The following is a 17828-nucleotide window of genomic DNA, read 5'->3' as shown; positions in this document are numbered from 1 at the left end:
TAGACAAAAATTCAACATCCATTTATAATAAAAATTCAGCAGAATGGGAGTGTTTTGCTATTACAATGTATTGGGCATCTCAAGAGAAATATACTGTTAGGGGAAGTGGATTTGGATTCATTTTTAACTGCATATATTAGGTAGCCAGGAAAAAATTTATGAAAGAAACATACTTCATAATGTGGAAAGGAGAAAATTATTCATATATTCAATTGATACAAATGAGGCAAAAAATGGTGGTAGAAAAATAGCAAGACAAGCAATAAATAGTAAATAGTACTCCAGATGTCAGGTAATAGTCAAAAGTATCAAGAATACATGTTTATTTGTTTGAGAAAGATCTCCTGGAACTGAGGATGACCTTGAACTCCTGGTATTCTGCCCCACTCAGTTTGTAAGGTACCAGTTAGTAGAGGGCATGTGCATCACCACACCTGAGGTGTGGAGCTGGGAACCACACCATGGTAGGCAAGTACACTACTGGTTCCCATCTCTGCTCACCACAGACTTTATGTCTCATCTCTTTAAGCAAGTTCCAAGTTTGCATGTTTCATGCTTTTTGCTCCACTTATTTGGCCTGACACTTAATACTTACAAGGGTTGAGGAAAAATTTTTTTGGCTCTTCAAGGCAGGGTTTCTCTGTGTAGGTTTGGCTGTCTTGGAACTTGCTCTGTAGAGCAGGCTGGCCTTGAACTCACAGAGATCCACCTGCCTCTGCCTCTGGAGTGCTGGGATTAAAGGTGTGCGCCACCACTGCCCAAGTGGGCTGAGGGCAATTTTGACTCACCCATTTCAGGGCTGACCTTTTCTCTGGTTAGAGACTAAGTTATTACTTTCTGGTTATTGGAATTTGCTTATATCTTTGTAATAATCTACACAGGATTCAATAAAGGACCATAGCTCTGTATCAAGAGATTCTTCTTAGCCCAAGTGAGACATTTATGAAAAAAAAAATGTCAAGCACAAAACAAGAGGAGAAAGATGGCCATGAATTGCACCAAGACATCCCTTTGCTTTAGGACTCTACATACTTCCTCAATGTATTGTTGTGTTTTGAAATGGTCTGTAGGGAAGTTTGTTCTTATTCTTTTGCCTGCCATTGAAGCATTTTTCTCTTTTATCCTGGGGCCCTTTATGTAGCCTCTCTAGTGATCCATTTCCAGACACTTAGTTATCAGTAGATGGCCCTTTAATAACTATTGGTGATGTGTAGGGATTTCTACTTCCATTTTTTCTTCTCCCAGAGCACTGCACTGAAGCAGGGAGGCCAAGCCCTAGTGAGTCTTCCTTCTTGATAAATGTGGGATGGACACACGAGACAATAAAACTTAGCATGTATCATCTGTATTCCACTGTTGTTATCAGGATGCTAAATGAATTATGTTGGCTGCTGGGCAGTGGTGGCACACACCTTTAATCCTAGCAATCAGGAGACAGAAGCAGGCAGAGCTCTGTGATTTTTGAGGCCAGCCTGAGCTATTACACAGAGAAACCCTGTCTCAAAAAAAAAAAAAAAAAAGATGGTGGTGCTCTCCTTTACTCCCAGAAGTTTGGGGAGCAGAGGCAGGTCACTCTCTATGTTGGAGGCCAACCTGGTTAACAAATTTCAGAAGTTTTAGAGCAGACAAGGTCATAGAGTAAGACCCCATCTCTAAAGAGATAAAGTGAGAGAGAATTGGGATTTATTCAGAATTTTCAAGGTACTAATCCTGTTGTTGCTCTCCTCCCCAAAAAACCTTCATAAACTGGCAATTTTTAAAAAATTTTATATTTTAAATTGCCAACGAGGAGCACCATGGACTCTGCAGTGGAGGAGAGCAAAGTTAAAAGCTGTCCAGTCTGGGTGAGTGCCCACAAGAGGGTTACTGAGGCAAGACGATCCTCAATTCAGGGCCTGCTGGGGCCACACGGTGAATTCGAGGTGAGCCTGAATCAACCTCTTTTAAAGTTTAAAAAGAAAGGGTGGGGCCCGGAGACATCTGCTGCGGTGGAGTGTTTGTCTACGATGTGTGAAGCCATAGGTTCACCCTCAATACCATAAGGAAACATTTGGACACAGTTATCCAATTAGCGGCAGTTCTGGAAAGAGCGACTTTCTTATTTTGAATCTATAATTCACTACTCAATGCCGGTTACAAGACATTTGCTTGAAGCAGGTCCAGTGTGAGGTACAAAACGACGAAAATCAGCTCGATATCAGCTAAGGGTCCCAGTCATTCTATTGAATACGTCTGTGGGGTACAATGCCCGGTGCCCCTAAAATACTTTAGGTCGGACACTAGCAACAGGGGTAACCTGGCCTGAACTTCAGATTGCACAAGGCAACTTTTTAATAACCGTGACCCCACAACCCATCTGAGACACAGGGCTCGAGCCCAAGCTAGTCCTGGAGGCCTCTCATTCACCTCACCCGCTCGGATAAAAACCTCAGGCCCACAGCGTCTGTGTGCTACGTTCCGTGACCGACTCCAGGGTGTTCCCGCCTCTGTTCTGGCATCATCAGGTACCTCGGACGCCATCCTACAGCTCCAATTGAGCCCGTCAACAGGCCGGGCACTCACCACGGAGACCCAGCCGACGGAACCGGAAATAGCTGCTTGTAGAAGCTCAGGAATAAGTAACGTCTCTCAGTTTCCCGGTGCGAGGCTGGTCCTCGGGAAGCTGCTCAATTGGTCCATTAAAGAGGGACCGCCGCCTTGGGAGCGCGCTGACCAATCAGGATGCAGGATGGTGAGCCGGGGGCGCGTCGCTTCCGGCGGTTTCCCCACAGCTTCTGCGTGGGGAGCATGGGAGCGTGGGAGTTTTGTGGTGGCCTCCGCCTCCTTTGTCGCGTCTCGGCTGGGCGTGGCTTCGGGCCGCTTTTGCGGGGCAGGGTGAGACTGACTGTGCCCCAGAGCGGGTGAGCGGGTCCGTTTCAAGGCTGCTTTGGAAGAAGCCGTCACCTCCGATTCTTAAAGGAGCTTGAGGGTTTCGAGGAACCTGAGGGGAGAGTGGAAAGGCCTGGCAGCCGAGTCGTAGTTTCTTGGGACTGTTCTCTCCGCTTGATGTGTTGTCCCATCGTGGGGACTTGAAGAAGGACCCCTTAGCTTCCTCAGATGGCGTCTTCGCGCCCCACGTCAGATGACCAGGTGAATTCTGTCGTTATTTTCCTACAGCTGCCTGGCCTCGGAGCTGGGTTAGACACACAGGTCCCCACTCGTGGCTGCCTCCTCAGATAGCCCGTTCAAACCAAGCTGTCTTCGTTCCTAGGCTTACCGACTTCCTCTTCAGAATCACCAGATCGCAGAGCTCTGGACAAGGGGTGTGTAACAGTCCTCAAAGTGTCTTGCGGGAATGCTTCTTCAAGTGGCAGATTTCTAGGCTCCACACCTGTTGAACAATGATAATAACGTCTAGGTGATTTTTTTAATAACCGCAACGCGCCGATTAGAAATGAGGAGCGAACTAGATCTTGAAGCGGTGGGAGGGGCTGAGCAATCACGGTGAGGAGGAAGACAGACAAGACTGCAAAGGATGGAGGAAATTCCTGAAACCCATCTCAGGCTTCTTACTGGGCTGGCCAGTCTTTTCCCCCTCCTCTTTCCCCTCTTCTCAGCGCACCGTTACCTAACTTTCTCTCCCCAAGAATTGTTCACTCGTTTTTTTCGGGAAAAGCTACATTCTCACGGTGTACTGTCTTGGTCCTCACACCACTGTCTGAAAATTTACGTTTATGATTTCCTTCCTAACCCTACTCGTAGAATCCCTCGTCTAGGAATATTTTACACCAAGCCCTTTCTTTTTGGTATGTGAAAGGTTTGGCTCTTTTCAGCATTCCTAGATTAACACTTGAACTGACTGCTAGCTTCTTGTACTAACAGGGGTCTCCTGTTTTAGGGACCGTTGCTGTTTGAAGATCTGGATGTGTATTTCTCTCAAGAGGAATGTGTGAGTTTGCAGCCTGCCCAGAAGACCAACAGCGGAGAAGCCTCGTTGGAGCCTTTTGAGGATTTGGACTCGACAGGTAAAACAGTTTTCCTGTATTATGGAACTCTCATCAGTTCTAGGATGAGAATTTTTTGACTTGTCCACATTGGTGGTGAAGTGGGACCTGTGTGTGTGTGTGTGTGTGTGTGTGTGTGTGTGTGTGTGTGTGTGTGTGTGTGTGTGAAAGAGAGAGAAGAGAGAGAGAGAGAGAGAGAGAGAGAGAGAGAGAGAGAGAGAGAGAGAGGAGGCCAGAGGATGTCAAGTGTTCTTTCTCAGTCACTCAATACTCTATTTACTGAGTCCGGCTAGCCAGCTTGCCTTGGGATCCCCTCTCCACTTTCTGAATGCTGCGGTAACAGGTGGACCACATCTACCTGTCTTTTATTGGTGCTGGGGTTCAAACTCCTTAGTTTACACAGTGAACATTTTATCTGCCGAGCCATCTCCTGAGCCTTTAAATGATTTCTTGAAAGAAACCCAGTCTACGGTGGTGACCATGGTTTCATATACTATGTACCAATACCTTGTAATTCCCTGAAATAATTTTTAAAGTCAGCTTTACTTGAAAAACTTCATTAGGTATAGATTACTGTCATTTGCTAAAAATTGGGAACAAATTTTCTTTTTCTTTTCTTTTCTTTTCTTTTTTTTTTTTTTTTTTTTGGTTTTTCGAGATAGGGTTTCTCTGTAGCTTTGGAGCCTGTCCTGGAACTCCCTTGGTAGACCAGGCTGGCCTCGAACTCACAGAGATCCGCCTGTCTCTGCCTCCCAAGTGCTGGGATTACAGGCGTGCGCCACCACCGCCCGGCTACAAATTTTCTTTTAAGGGGGTGTTTTGACTTTTCTCACCGAAGGGTAACCATATGCAGCATCCTTACGCCTGAATAGACAGTATGTCTTGTGGAGGGTTGAGTACCTAAACTATTTTTCATAATTCATGACTTATATTTTCCACTTTTGTCATGTTCATGTTCTTCTCTACCTTCTCTTAAATGTTTGTTTTATAAATTTATGTTTATAGTTATAAATGTATTATAATATAAATAAATATATTTATAAATATGTAGTATATTTGTAATAGCTACTTTCTTTGCTGATTTTATTTTTTTTTTGTTTTTTTTTTTTTTAGACAGGGTCTCTCTGTAGCCCTGGCTGTCTTGGACTCCCCATGTAGTCCATGCTGGCCTTGAATGCACAGAGATCTACCATCTCTGCCTCCACGTGCTAGAATTAAAGGCATGTGGACACACTAATTATAATCATATGCATTTCTGGATCTATTTTTATTGACTGTTTTTTTCTCCTTGTTATGAGTTGAGGATTCCTATTCCTTGCATGCCTGGCAAAGTTTGACTGGAGTTTTAGATGTTGATTATTTTTTGTTTTGATTTTTTAAAGATTTATTTTATTTTTATGTATGTGAATATTTTGCTTCCATGTATGTCTGTGTACCGTGTGCATGCCTATTGCCTGAGGACATCAGAAGAGGGTGTTGGATCCCATGGAACTGAAGTTACAGACAGTTGAGAGCTGTCATATGGGTGCTGGGAATTGAACCCAGAGCCTCTGGAAGAGCAGCCAGTGCTCTTAATAACTAAATCATCTCTCCAGCCCCTCCAGATGTGATTTCAAAAAGAAATAAAGAAAATCTTCAGTCTGCAATTAGTTGAATCTGCAGCTGTACACCTATGGGTATTTAGTGATGGCTGTGTTGGGAAAAATATTTAAAAAGAATTCTTTGTGCTAGGTTTAGGTTTTGTTAGCCCTCCCTGAGATAAGAATATTTCCCTGAAGTCTACACAGCACCTGTACTATCATTCTTCCACGAAGGATGAAATTTTAGAGACCCTCTATGATATAAAACTATTTTTAATATTTGGATGTTTATTAAAGTAGAAAAATAGTTTGTCTTCTTTTTTCTGATAAATATGTCTGATTTCTAGTAGTTTTGACTACTCAACTCATTTGAGATGAAGAAAAATTCCTAAAACCTAAATAAACAGAAAAACTCCATTTCTAGGCACCGCCTACCAAGACTGTCCTCAGTACCCATCTTACCAGACCCTTAGAGTCATTCTCTGCTCCTTCTCTTTGCAGATTGACCTGGAACCTTGCAGTCCACCTACATGGACAGACTTTTGATTTTTGGAAGTCAAGAGAGCCTGTTGGCTCCTGATTTTTTGTATTTATTAGTGTCTGGGTAATTAGCTAATCCGTGTTCAGCTTCTGGTCTTCAGAGTAACTCCTTTAACTTGTTCTTTCTCTAGTGTCACGTAAAGGTGGTGTCTATGTTTTCCTTTGTTTTGCTTTTATCAGCAGGAGGGGAAGACAAGATTGAGACCAATCAGCAGTTAAGCCTAGAGTCTATGGAACTTGAAGAGCTGTCTCTAGAAACGTACTCCATTGCCTCACCCCATGGCCACTACTCTGAAAAATCTGAGCATGACGTTGGAATGCATGAAAGGAAGATGTCAGGGGGAACTTTGACTTGTAAGACCAAGGTTATAAGCCTCTTAGTTACCATTGAAAACCAAACCCCATTAGTAGAATTATCTCAGTGTTTAGGAGTCAAAACACTTTCTGATATTATTGAAGTTCCCTGGGAAGAAGCCACAAATGTGTACAAGTGTCCTGACTGTGACCAAAGCTTCAGTGATAACACATACCTTGTTTTGCATCAGAAAATCCATTCAGGAGAGAAAAAGTATAAATGTAGTACCTGTGAGAAGACCTTCAGTCACAGAGCCAACCTGAGGACACATAAGAGAATCCACACTGGTGAGAAGCCTTACAAGTGTACCAAGTGTGCTGCCAGCTTCCGGCAGCAGTCACACTTGTCCCGGCACATGAAGAGCCATATAAAGGAGAACCCGTATACATGTAATGTATGTGGGAGAGGTTTTATGTGGCTCCCAGGATTGGCGGAACATCAGAAGAGTCATACTGATAAAAAATCTTATGAATGTGCTGAACGTGATGAACCATACTGTCAGGAAACAAATCTGGCTTTGCCTGAAAACACAGGCTCATCAGACACCCCATACCAGCACACCCAGTGTGAGAAGAGTTTGGAGCACCCCTCGTACCCTGCTCTCCCTGAGAAGGATCATAAGGAGGACTCTAAGAACTGCAGTATTGATGATGAAGACTTTTTTTCATTCTCCAGATTCAAACCCTTACAGTGTCTTGATTGTGACATGACCTTTCCTTGTTTCTCGGAGCTTGTTTCTCATCAAACCATTCATGACATGGAAAAACCTCATAAGTGTAAGACATGTGGAAAAACCTTTGCTTTAGATTCAGAACTTGCATCCCACGAAAAGCAGCACATCAAAGAAGAACCCTTCAAATGCACGGTGTGTGGGAAGAGCTTCCGAGTGAATCTGCATCTCATCACTCACAAACGAACCCACAGGAGAAACACCAAGTAAATACAAGCTTTGCCACTGTGTGAGCTTCTCAGTGTCTTTATGATGGGAAACCGCTTATGTGCAGCGTTATGCTAAGCAAGCACTTTACACACATTCCAGGTAATGTAGGCAGTATTATTTATTACCTCTGATTAGAACTGAGGCGACATAATGTTACATACATAGCATGTGAAGCAAGGATTTGAACTCAGTTCTTGATCAGATTTCATTTATATGAGCCAGAGAAACAGAAAACTTTAAAATTTGGCTTTTGACTGCTGGGTGTGGTGGCACACACCTTTAATCCCAGCACTTGGGAGGCAGAGGCAGGTGTGGATCTCTGAGAGTCTGAGACCAGTCTGGTCTACATAGTTCCAGGACAGCCAGAACTAAATGTGGGACCCTGTCTCAAAAACCAGAATAATTCAGTTTTTGTTAAAATGAAGGTTATTTCTACATTTTTTTTTTTTAAAAAAAAGTTGGTTTCTAAGAATTTTAGGAAGAGGAGATTTATTTATTTTTTGCCAGTTCTATACATGTAGTATCTAGGAAAATGAATGTATTTATATTTGTTTTTGTACTTTTCTTGTTAAAATTATTTCAGTGAAATGTTTGTATGGACTATTTTGTTTGAACTGTGAATTTCTAGTTAAGGACTCCATATAAAGTTACCAAATGGGCCACATTTGTTTTCTTAAGTGTGTGTGTGTGTGTGTGGGTTCTTGCTGTGTAGACCAGGCTGGCCTCAAAAATCATCGTTTTCCTGTTCACATCTCCGAAGTGCTAGGATTACTGGTGTGTACCATCATATGCAGCTAGTTAACAGCTGGATAACATTATTTGTGGATTTCCCGTTTTCAGACCTGATGGCAGGGGCAAGCCCTGACTTCTCTAGCAGTTAAACTTCGAGGGAGTACTTGCTCCTCTCTGAAGGGATCTGCCTCTAGATCTCCACTGAAGTACATCCTGGCTGGCTATGAGTAATTAGAACTACTTTTTGAAGAGAACATGCTAAATAGTATGGATATATTATTTTGTTTAATCTTCAACAGATTCTGAGAGAAAAGGACTGTCCACATTTTACAAATAAATGGAAGCTTTCAGAAGGTAAAGTCAATGCTTTGCTAAGCACACAAAACGTCACACTGGTGAGGCTGACATCGAAATTCAGGTGCTTTCTAATTCCCAAGGCCACACATTTTGTGACACTGCACTATCTGTTGGTATTTGTGCCACAGGTTAACACTAGGAGACAAGGATGCTGGGGAGGGAGGGGAACTGCAGACATGGAGGCTGTCCTGGGACTTACTACCTGAAGCCCATTATGTCCGTATTCTTATCCAAAACTAGATTTCGTTGCTCTTAAAAAGCAACAGAAGACTCTCTACGGCTTCATGCTGGAAATTCTTGTCACTGTATCAAACCAGAGATTTGTTTTTTTCCCATTTTGAGACGGGGTTTCTCTGTATAGCCCTGCTTGTCCTGGAACTCCCTGTGTTCACCAGGCTGGCCTCGAACTCAAGAGATCTGCCTGCCTCTGACTCCTGAGTGCTGGGAGGTGTATGACACCACGAAGTGGCTAGAGACTATTAAATTGTAACATTTCCTGTCCACTTCCAAAGAAAAATACAATAGGATTATTGAGTTTTTAACCAAAATAACTGATAACACATATGTCTTTAGGTACTAGTATCACAGATAAATATTAGAACAAAATGTTGTCATATAGTGTGGTTATTAAAAGAACCAAAGAATGTTGTAAGTATACATTCTTACAGAACTACACTTTACTACAAAATTGATTATATACCTATCATTAAAACTATATGGTCTTTTGGCTAATATGCATTTATGATTGATTTCATTCTGTCTAAATAGACCGTAAAAATGTGGTATTTACTAAAATGGAATTACTGCTAGGAAATTTCATGCACAAAAATAAAGCCCTCTTGAGGGCCAGTGGCTAAAATGTAGTACCTGGGAATCGTCTCTTCTACAGAAGAGCAGGTTGAGGATTTTATGTACAAAAAGATGCAGCTGCGCAACTAAGCGCTTCGTGTTTACTAGAGACAGGAAGATCACTGTTGCTGAATCAACAGCCTTGCCTCATCTGTCGTCCCTCTCCTGGAGATCACTATTTCAGTTGATCCACAGCTGAGACTGTGTGATCTGTATGTCAAGGTCAGACCTGGCTGTTTCTCCAAATTTAGGATATAAACCATCATTCTGTCGGGAAGTTGGGGGGTCTCACATTTAAAATAGCCTCTGGTCTCTTCAGCCCTTCGTCGGAGATGCTTTGAATTGTATAGGAAGGTTCTCTGAAGTCTTAGCTAACTCTGGGATGAGGTTGGTGTGAAACAGCCACAAGAGTGTTCGTTTCCCACTGTCTGTCTCTCAGAGCAGGGAAGCGGTGTGCTACTGCGTAGGCTCTAATATTTCAGTGAAGACCCGCGAGTTACAGGATGGGGAATGGAACTAGCAAAGAGGCCCTTACTAAAGAACAAATGAGAAATGTGTCAGAAGGTACCTGGACAAATGTGGCTGACCTAAAGATGGAAGTTGTCACCCTCTTTCTTTGCTGCTAGGGAAACACAAGCAGGTGAGTCTGTGCTGCAGGTGGATTCACATTCACCTCTCAGTGTCTGCAGCTTTCTGCATTCTCCAGACTTGGAAGATTAGAAAAGAGACACTTTTATAAAAGTCATCACTATATGTGAGAGGAATTAAATGGCCTGTGGTATATTATTGGTGACTGGTATGCAGAGAAAAGGAAAACACAGTTACTGTGAAATAGGCACATTGTTAGTTGTTTCCTTATTGTGGACTTGTTTCTAAAAACATTAGTTGTATGTAATTCTCAAGCTGCTCTGCACCCAAGGAATTGAAGGAAGAGCCTTTTCATCGTCCTAACTGTATTGCCCACTAGGATAGATCACATAAGAAATCTCTTAACCCAGGATAACTTATGTTAGGTGCTAATAACATATTGGAAACTGTCAATATAGGGATAAAAATGGAATGTATGTGTATTGCTGTGAATGGTCGGCTAACTACATGTTGTAGGAGGGGGTGGGTTTTGCTGATGTGATGATGTAACTGTGACTAAGACAGCTCTTTAATATGATCTGCGCATACCGAGTTGTGTTAAACTGTCATCACTGATGACAGCAGCATTTCCCAGTGGAAGTTAGATGCCAGTGTTTGCACTTTATATTGTGGTGTTGAATCATTTTGTCAAGAACTGTGCTGCTACAAATAACAATCTGTTCACATGCCCTGCGACCCTGAAGACAGCTGGCTCAGTAACTCAGGCAGTTAAAACAAATGACATTTTTGTCTTTGACGCCTCAAGTTCCAGAAAATTAAGTAGTAGTCGCTGGAGAGATGGCTGGGAGGTTAAGAGCACCGACTGCTCTTCAGAGGACCCAGGTTCAATACCCAACACCCACATGGCAGCTCATAAGTGATTGTAAATCCAGTTCCTGGGTGACCTGACACCTTCACACCATTGCACATAAAGTTAAGTCAATCATAAAAAATTCTTTAAAAAAATTAAGTAGTAGTGTCTGGTGACTGTAATGTAAGATGCCAAACAATCTGAAAAGATACTTTGCTTTAAATAATCTGATTTACTGTATATGTATTCAAAGGGAGATGTAGGGTATAGCTTTTATTTAAAAAAAGAACCTATTTTGAATGTTGCAGTGATTTCATTAGGAAACTACTTTTACTTTGACTATTTGTTAAAATGGAAAATTGTTTATTAGGTGTATATTTAACTGTTTTAGTCTTGTATATTAGAACTATTTATATAATATAAAATGACTATTATCTATCTCTTTAAGGCTAACTACAGGTGTTTGTCTCTTTGAATTGAGATTCTTGTCTGTAAGAATGGTCTAGGGAGAACGGGGATACAACCTAATTCATTTATAGAAACCTAAAAATACTTTCCCATGTCTATTTTTTTGATGCCTAGTTAATGCTCTCCGTATGCGCTTTCTGTGTTTCTTTCAGCTTTACTGTTTCTGACACATTCCCATTGGTCTTAGCTCTAGATTGGAGTCTCTCAACTGTGACTGTGTGCATTTGATGTGCAAATTATCATCCAATAAATGTTATCTTGTGATGATGGCAAGATTGTAAACTTAAAATGTATATGTCAATGACTTTAGGTTGTAGTAAAGGTAAGTTCAAAAAAGTTAATTGGATAATAGTTTAGAAAATGTGAATGAATTACTTTACCCCACTTGATAAAGGAAATAACGTGTTTCGTTCCCTGGAATTCAGTATAAAGTTCTAGTATTATTCCAAGACAGCACTCCAGTCTTAGCTGCAAGGTAGCGGTACAGGACCAAGTACCTCTAGCTCCACCAGGCAGTGGTTCTCTAAGAGACCAGACCAGCTGGGGAGGAATATGGTAAATTCTCTCTTCTGGTTTCCCAGGCCTTGGAGTGATTGTAGGCTGGCCAAGCAGCTCCCAGTGGTACAGGTTGGAGCTCATGTCTACCATGTGCCATTTGCCTTGCCAGCGGGCAGGAAGCTGGCACCTGAGGCCACTTCTGGTGTCTGCTTCCATCAGTGCTTGTGCACTGCGCTGACTGTTGGAGCTGGCTATCCAGCGGTGGAGTTTGGTGAGGCATGGTCTGTCGAGACAGGGTTTCTCTGTTAGCTTTGGACCCTGTCCTAGAATCCACTCTGTAGACCACACTGGCCTCAAACTCACAGAGATCCACCTGCCTCTGCCTTCCGAGTGCTGGGATTAAAGGCCTGTGCCACCACTGCCCAAGTAAATGATCTCCTTTCTAAGTTGCCATGGTCACGGTGTCTCGTCACAGCAACTAAGTGACAGTGACTAAGACAGAAACCCAAGGAAAAAAAAATAACAAGTGCTTTTTTCTCCAGATACTCAAGAGGCTGAAGCAGGAGGATTGCTTGAGTCCAAGAGTTTGGGGCCAGCCCAGGCAACACAGAGAGACCCTATCTCAAAACATCAAATTATACTAACAAAAGACTTAAGAAACTAAAGAAACAATAAACGGTAATCAGACCTACACCTAATTGTCTGGCTGGCTATGGGATGTGGTCTAGAGTATCTGAATTCTGAACATTATGTTTTCTTCTCCCTAAAATTGCAAAAACAATAGAAAAATAATCTCTGAGTTTGCTGGATTAAATTAGTTCAATCCCTATGATTGGAAAAAAAATGTATGCCAGGTACTTACCAACATCTGTTGCTTATGAAGTAACTAATACCATCTTTATTTCAGTGGGAACGTATTTATTCCAAAGCCTAAACAGCAGAATGATCTCAATAGATATTTAAATTTCCCTTAGGGACTGCAAGCCATGCATGGTTGACACAGAGAACTGTGAGGAACTGGTATAAACTGTGTTCCAAGGATCTTAAACAGCTTTTTGGTTTTTCGAGACAGGATTTTTCTGTAGTTTTGGAGCCTGTCCTGGAACTCGCTCTGTAGACCAAGCTGGCCTTGAACTCATAGAGATCTGCCTGTCTCTGCCTCCTGAGTGCTGGGATTAAACGAGTGTGCCACCACTGCCTAGATGACCCTAAACTTTTTTTAAAAAAAATATTTATTTATTTTTATTATGTATACAATATTTTATCTGTGTGTATGCCTGCAGGCCAGATGAGGGCACTAGACCTCATTATAGGTGGTTGTGAGCCACCATGTGGTTGCTGGGAATTGAACTCAGGACCTTTGGAAGAGCAGGCAATGCTCTTAACCGCTGAGCCATCTCTCCAGTCTCCGATCCTAAACTTCTTAATTCATAGGAATGTCAGGCTGTTTTACTGGAAATTAGGAAACTGAAAATTTGGTCCCTTGGATTTTGGCAAGTGACAGCTGTTTTCATTACAGATGTGTACTGCTGGGCATGAGTGTACGCCAATAATCCCTCATCCCACAGGGTAAGACAGGAGGATTGCAAGTTTGAGGCTATCCTGGGTTACACAGGAGTTTGTATCAACCCCCACTGCAAAACAACAATTGTACAAGAATGTATTACAGGCTGGGCAGTGGGAGGGCAGGCCTCTGATCCCAGTACTAGGGAGGCAGAGGCGGGTGGATCACTGCATTCAAGGCCAGCCTGGTCTACAGAGTGAGTTCCAGAATAGTCTGGACTACAGAGAAACCTGTCTCAACCAAAACAAACAAACAGACTGTATTACAAAAGAATGGGAGAAACTGTTGGCAAGTCATACATCTCATAAGGACATCATTCCAGAATATTTAAAGAATTCTTACAACCCAGCAACAAAAATGACAATCCATTTTAACTGGCCACAGAGACAGTTATGGTGGCTCACACCTGTAATCCTAGGACTCAAGACTGAGGCAGGAGGATTGCTGCAAATTCAAGGTAAGCCTAGCTGGCTTATCCTACAGAGCAAGACTCTGTTTCAAAAACAACAAAACTCAAAAGGTTTGGGAAACAGAGGCAGGATTATCTCAAATCCATGGCCAGCCTGATCTACATAGTGAGTTCTATACAGCAAGACGCTGTCTCAAAACACCAGGAAGGAAGGGAGTTTTGAATAGCCATTTCAAAGCAAATAAACATATAAGAAACAGATACATCATTGGGGAAAAGGAAAGTCAAGATCATTACACACATTCTACACTGACTAAGATAACAATAATCAAGACACATTCCAGGAACACTGCGCATGGTGACACATGCCTGTAATCTTGACACTTGGGAGGTGGAGACAGAAAGATCAAGAGTTCAAGATCATCCTTAGGATTGTGAGTTGTATGCCAGCCATAAGACCCTATCTCAAAACAAACTAACAAAAGGCAGTAATAAATCATGTTGAAGGAGTGGAGAAACTGAAACCCTTATACACTGCTGGTTGAAATGTAAAATATGCATCCACTTTGGAAACCATTTGATTGTTTCCTAGAAAAGTTAAACAGGATTATCACATGACCTAGCAAATCAACCTTTAGGCATGTACCCTAGAGGAATTAAAAACTTATATCAATGTTCATAGCAGCAGCATTCTGCTCACATCAGCCAAAGTGCAGTTCCACAATGTCCATCAGTCAGTGGCTGAGCTGAATGCCCCTTCATGTAATGCAAAGCTCCTAGGAAATAAAAGGAATAAAGTGCTGACATGTGATAGTGTGTACGGACAGGATCCACAGGCACAGGAGTGACGGCAGCAGGGAGTGACTAACGCTGAGGTGTACTTTCTCTGTGATACTGACTGCCCTAACATGAGCTCGCAATGACACTTGCACAGCGGTGAATACTATACTGTCGCCACTGCGCTGTGTGCTACAAACGCACAAGTTTTCTGGTATGTTCAGTGCTTCAGTGACGCAATAAGAAGGAAGCATTTCAATTTCAGGAAGAGTTAGAGGGAAATATTTAGTCTATTCTGTGCGGAGTCATTGCCAGTGTTGTTGAGAGGGACAGTTGTATTGTGAGGTTGGTTTGCACCTTATCTGCTGTGGATGGGAAAATGCTCTTCAGATGTGCAGACCTCCACTGTCTGCCAGTGCTTCCTTTCTCCATGGGTCTCCCTGGGGGTCACTCAGGGGTCAAACCCTGGAAGCAGGAGTCACCCCTAACCTGACACCTGCATGTGTTGGGCAGAACCAACGGCATGCCTAGGAGCAAGCGGTGCATGTGAGGGGAGAAACGCTATTTTCTTATTTTGGGGTCCTGCAAAAGGAAGCTGGCTGCAAGGAAAGTCGGTCAAGACTTGAGGCTCTGGTGAAGGTGCACAGGCAAAGGGGACCCCACATCTGAGCCCAGACTTACTGCCATCAGTTGTCTGACGTGAGCCCTATGCAAAGGGAAACTGGGCTAGAGGCAGGGAGGCAATTGGTGTCATGGTCTCGACACCCTTTGGAAAAGAAAGATGTTGACTGTGAGTTTGTCTACAGTCAAACAGGTACCCAAAGACACTAAAGAAGCACTGATGTGTAATCTGAAGAGAGGAAACATACTAGCTCTATTAAATACCCCAAGATGCAAAACTCTAGGAAGTCTCCTATGCCGACCCTTGTAAACAACTCTAAGTTCCTTCTCGCCCCTTTGGGTGACCAAGTTGACCCAAGATACAAAGACATGGTATGTAGGACAAATGATGGTCTTCCACATACATTCATATCCTAATCCCTGAACCAGCGAATGTCACCTTAAATGGCAAAAGGAACATTTGGTGGTGTTATTAAGGATCTTGAGATGGGGAAATTATCCTTCTAGGCCAAATATAAGCATCCTTCTAAGAGAGATCCAGGAGGGCCAGAGTCAGACAAGGTTAGGCAAGGGGGAGAGTCATAAAAATGTACTTTGAGGATGAAGGGGCCATGAGTCCAAGAATGTCGGAGGCTTCTAGAAGCTGAAAAAGTCAAGGAAGCTGATCCACCTCTCAGGGTTTCCAGAAGGAAAGAAAGCCCTGCCCAAGGTGATTCTGGCCAAGTAAAGCTGATTCCAGACTTTAGCTTCCAGTCGTACAAGAGAAATTTTGTGTTAAGCCACCAAGCTCGCGGTCATTTGTTACAGCAGCTATAGAACAGATACAGACATGGCTGAGACTCAGAAGTTACCCAGAGACAACAGTGAAGCTGCCCTTGAGGGAAGGGTATGTGTGCTTGGTGGGGAGAACTATAGGTTCCAGCCAGTACTCGTATGCGGGCTGGGGAAGAAGTAAGGACAGGCTGAATACTGAAGATAAAGGCAGTGACTTGGTATTGCTGCCTTCAGGAGGACGGCCACCTCCTACTGTTTGTACAAAGTATGCATCCTGTCTGCCTGACCGAGGAAGAGGATGCTTCGCCTAGAGTGATACTGACTGGGTTCTACTGTCTACTTTGAGGAAACAAGAGTTTGGCACAGGATGGTGTCCCCGACCCAGTTTTGAAACACTAACACTATATAAATATAGTATTCTGTCATTTAAAAAATGCTGTGCAAGTACTTATCATAAGTTAACCTATTTCAGTAATTTTCCTGGAGTCACTGAGTTGTGTAGCCATCACCATAATCCAATTGTAAACACTGAAAATGCCAGTCAGTCTTAAAGCTAATGTCTTACTTGAGAAAGAACAGGCAGGATTCCCCTGTCTACCAGAACAGTATTTACTTCTCCCTGGAGCTTTTCCTTGTATCTTGGACTGAAGTAAATCAAAAGTTTGCTATAAAAAGGATCCCTCAAATACAACTTTTTAATAAAGGTGCTATCTACCACTTGGTGGCGCACACCTTTAATCAAAGCAGTTGGGAGGCAGAGGCAGGCAGATCTCTGAGTTTGAGGCCAGCCTGGCCAAAAGAGTGAGTTCCAGGACAGTCAGGGCAGAGAAACCCTGCCTCAAAAATAAATAAAAAGTAATGAAAAACAACCACCACCAACAAAAAGGTTAGTCACAGAAAGACTACTAGTGAGCGTTTTCTTGAAATTCTAGTGAACTGCTCAAGAGTACACATGAGAACTGTTTTGTAAGACAAAGCAACAAGAAGAATTTAATTAAGGACCAATTAATTAATTAAAACCGCTTGTTGCTCAGCCTAACTATTCTCAGTAACTAGTCCCCACTCTGCCGAGAATACAGTTCTCCTTCCCCAACACCCAGATCAGGCGGCTTTGCAGACAGGCTCCATCACTCCCCAAGGGCCCCTTGCTCTGTGATTTACCTGCAAGTAAGGAAAAGGAGAGACAGGTCCACCCTTCCCTGGGCCTCTAACGTACCCAGCACCTGTTTAGTCCCCATGGTGGAGCCTGTGGTGCTGATGGAGATTTGAGCTTTGGCGAAAGCTTTTCCCACACTGGGTGCACTGGTATGGTTTCTCCCCAGTGTGGATTCTCTGGTGCAGTTTCAGAGTTGACTGCCTCCCAAAGCGGTTTCCGCACTCCCCACAGACGTAGGGTCTCTCTCCTGTGTGTACTCGCTTATGTCGCTTCAGCTCTGAATTCCACGTGAAGCTCTTCCCACAGTCATCGCATTTGTAAGGTTTCTTTGCCGCGTGGGCCGCCTGGTGGCTAAGACACTGCAGAAGGCTGCTCAGGCCTCTTCTGCCTCTTTTGCTTTTCTTTAACTCTCTCAGTGGGTAGCCTCTGAGGGGGTTGCTGATATAGTCCAGTTCTCTGCAATGCCTCTGGTAGTGAGCAAATGCCTTCTGAGCATTTGGGGGTCTGGCCTGCCTCTGTGACAATCGGGGTTCACCCGTGCTCACCCGTCTTGGCTCAGGGCCGTGCAGACTACCCACTTTGGAACTCGCGGGTGACACCGCATGTGTCTCTGCTCCTTTTGCCCCTTCCTGTTGTGGGTTTTCCTTGTCTCTTCTCGTCTTGGAGGCCTCTACAATCAAAAATAATGTGCTTCATTTTCTGTGCTTAGAAGAGCTTCAGCAAAAGAAGTATGAAGTTTGTTGGGGGGGGGGGGTTGTCAGGGGAGGCCGCCTTCTGCAGGTAATGT

General features: G+C 43.2%; 2 protein-coding genes across 9 annotated transcripts in view; one reads left to right on the top strand and one right to left on the bottom strand.

Annotated features, from left to right (window-relative positions):
• The window catches only part of Znf597 (zinc finger protein 597), a 324428-nt gene that overhangs the window by 10772 nt on the left and 295828 nt on the right, over positions 1-17828 (top strand). The window contains exons 1-4 of one of the 8 annotated variants that reach the window (XR_012907060.1): positions 2794-3129; positions 3878-4004; positions 6284-7497; positions 12283-12318. The exons of 1 other annotated variant lie outside the window; for it this stretch is intronic. Coding sequence is in view for 3 of the 7 variants with exons in the window: in XM_075941738.1 (XP_075797853.1) it covers positions 3097-3129; positions 3878-4004; positions 6284-7398 (1275 nt within the window). In the remaining 4 variants the exon portion in view is untranslated. Of the gene's footprint in view, positions 1-2154; positions 2202-2766; positions 3130-3861; positions 4005-6283; positions 8058-12282; positions 12319-17828 lie in introns of those variants that run through there. 6 more of the 8 variants (XM_075941739.1, XM_075941738.1, XM_075941740.1 and 3 more) reach the window with 6 other exon arrangements.
• The window catches only part of Znf174 (zinc finger protein 174), a 32015-nt gene continuing 24601 nt past the window's right edge, over positions 10415-17828 (bottom strand). The window contains exon 3 of the mRNA XM_075941745.1: positions 10415-17711. Within this exon, the coding sequence (XP_075797860.1) occupies positions 17113-17711 (599 nt within the window). The 3' untranslated portion in view covers positions 10415-17112. The remainder of the gene's footprint in view (positions 17712-17828) is intronic.

The sequence above is a fragment of the Microtus pennsylvanicus genome, chromosome 11, assembly GCF_037038515.1.
Source record: "Microtus pennsylvanicus isolate mMicPen1 chromosome 11, mMicPen1.hap1, whole genome shotgun sequence".
NCBI classification, from domain to species: Eukaryota; Metazoa; Chordata; class Mammalia; order Rodentia; family Cricetidae; genus Microtus; species Microtus pennsylvanicus.
The sequence above is the reverse complement of the archived record's forward strand: the minus strand, read 5'-3'. Positions and strand labels throughout refer to the sequence as shown.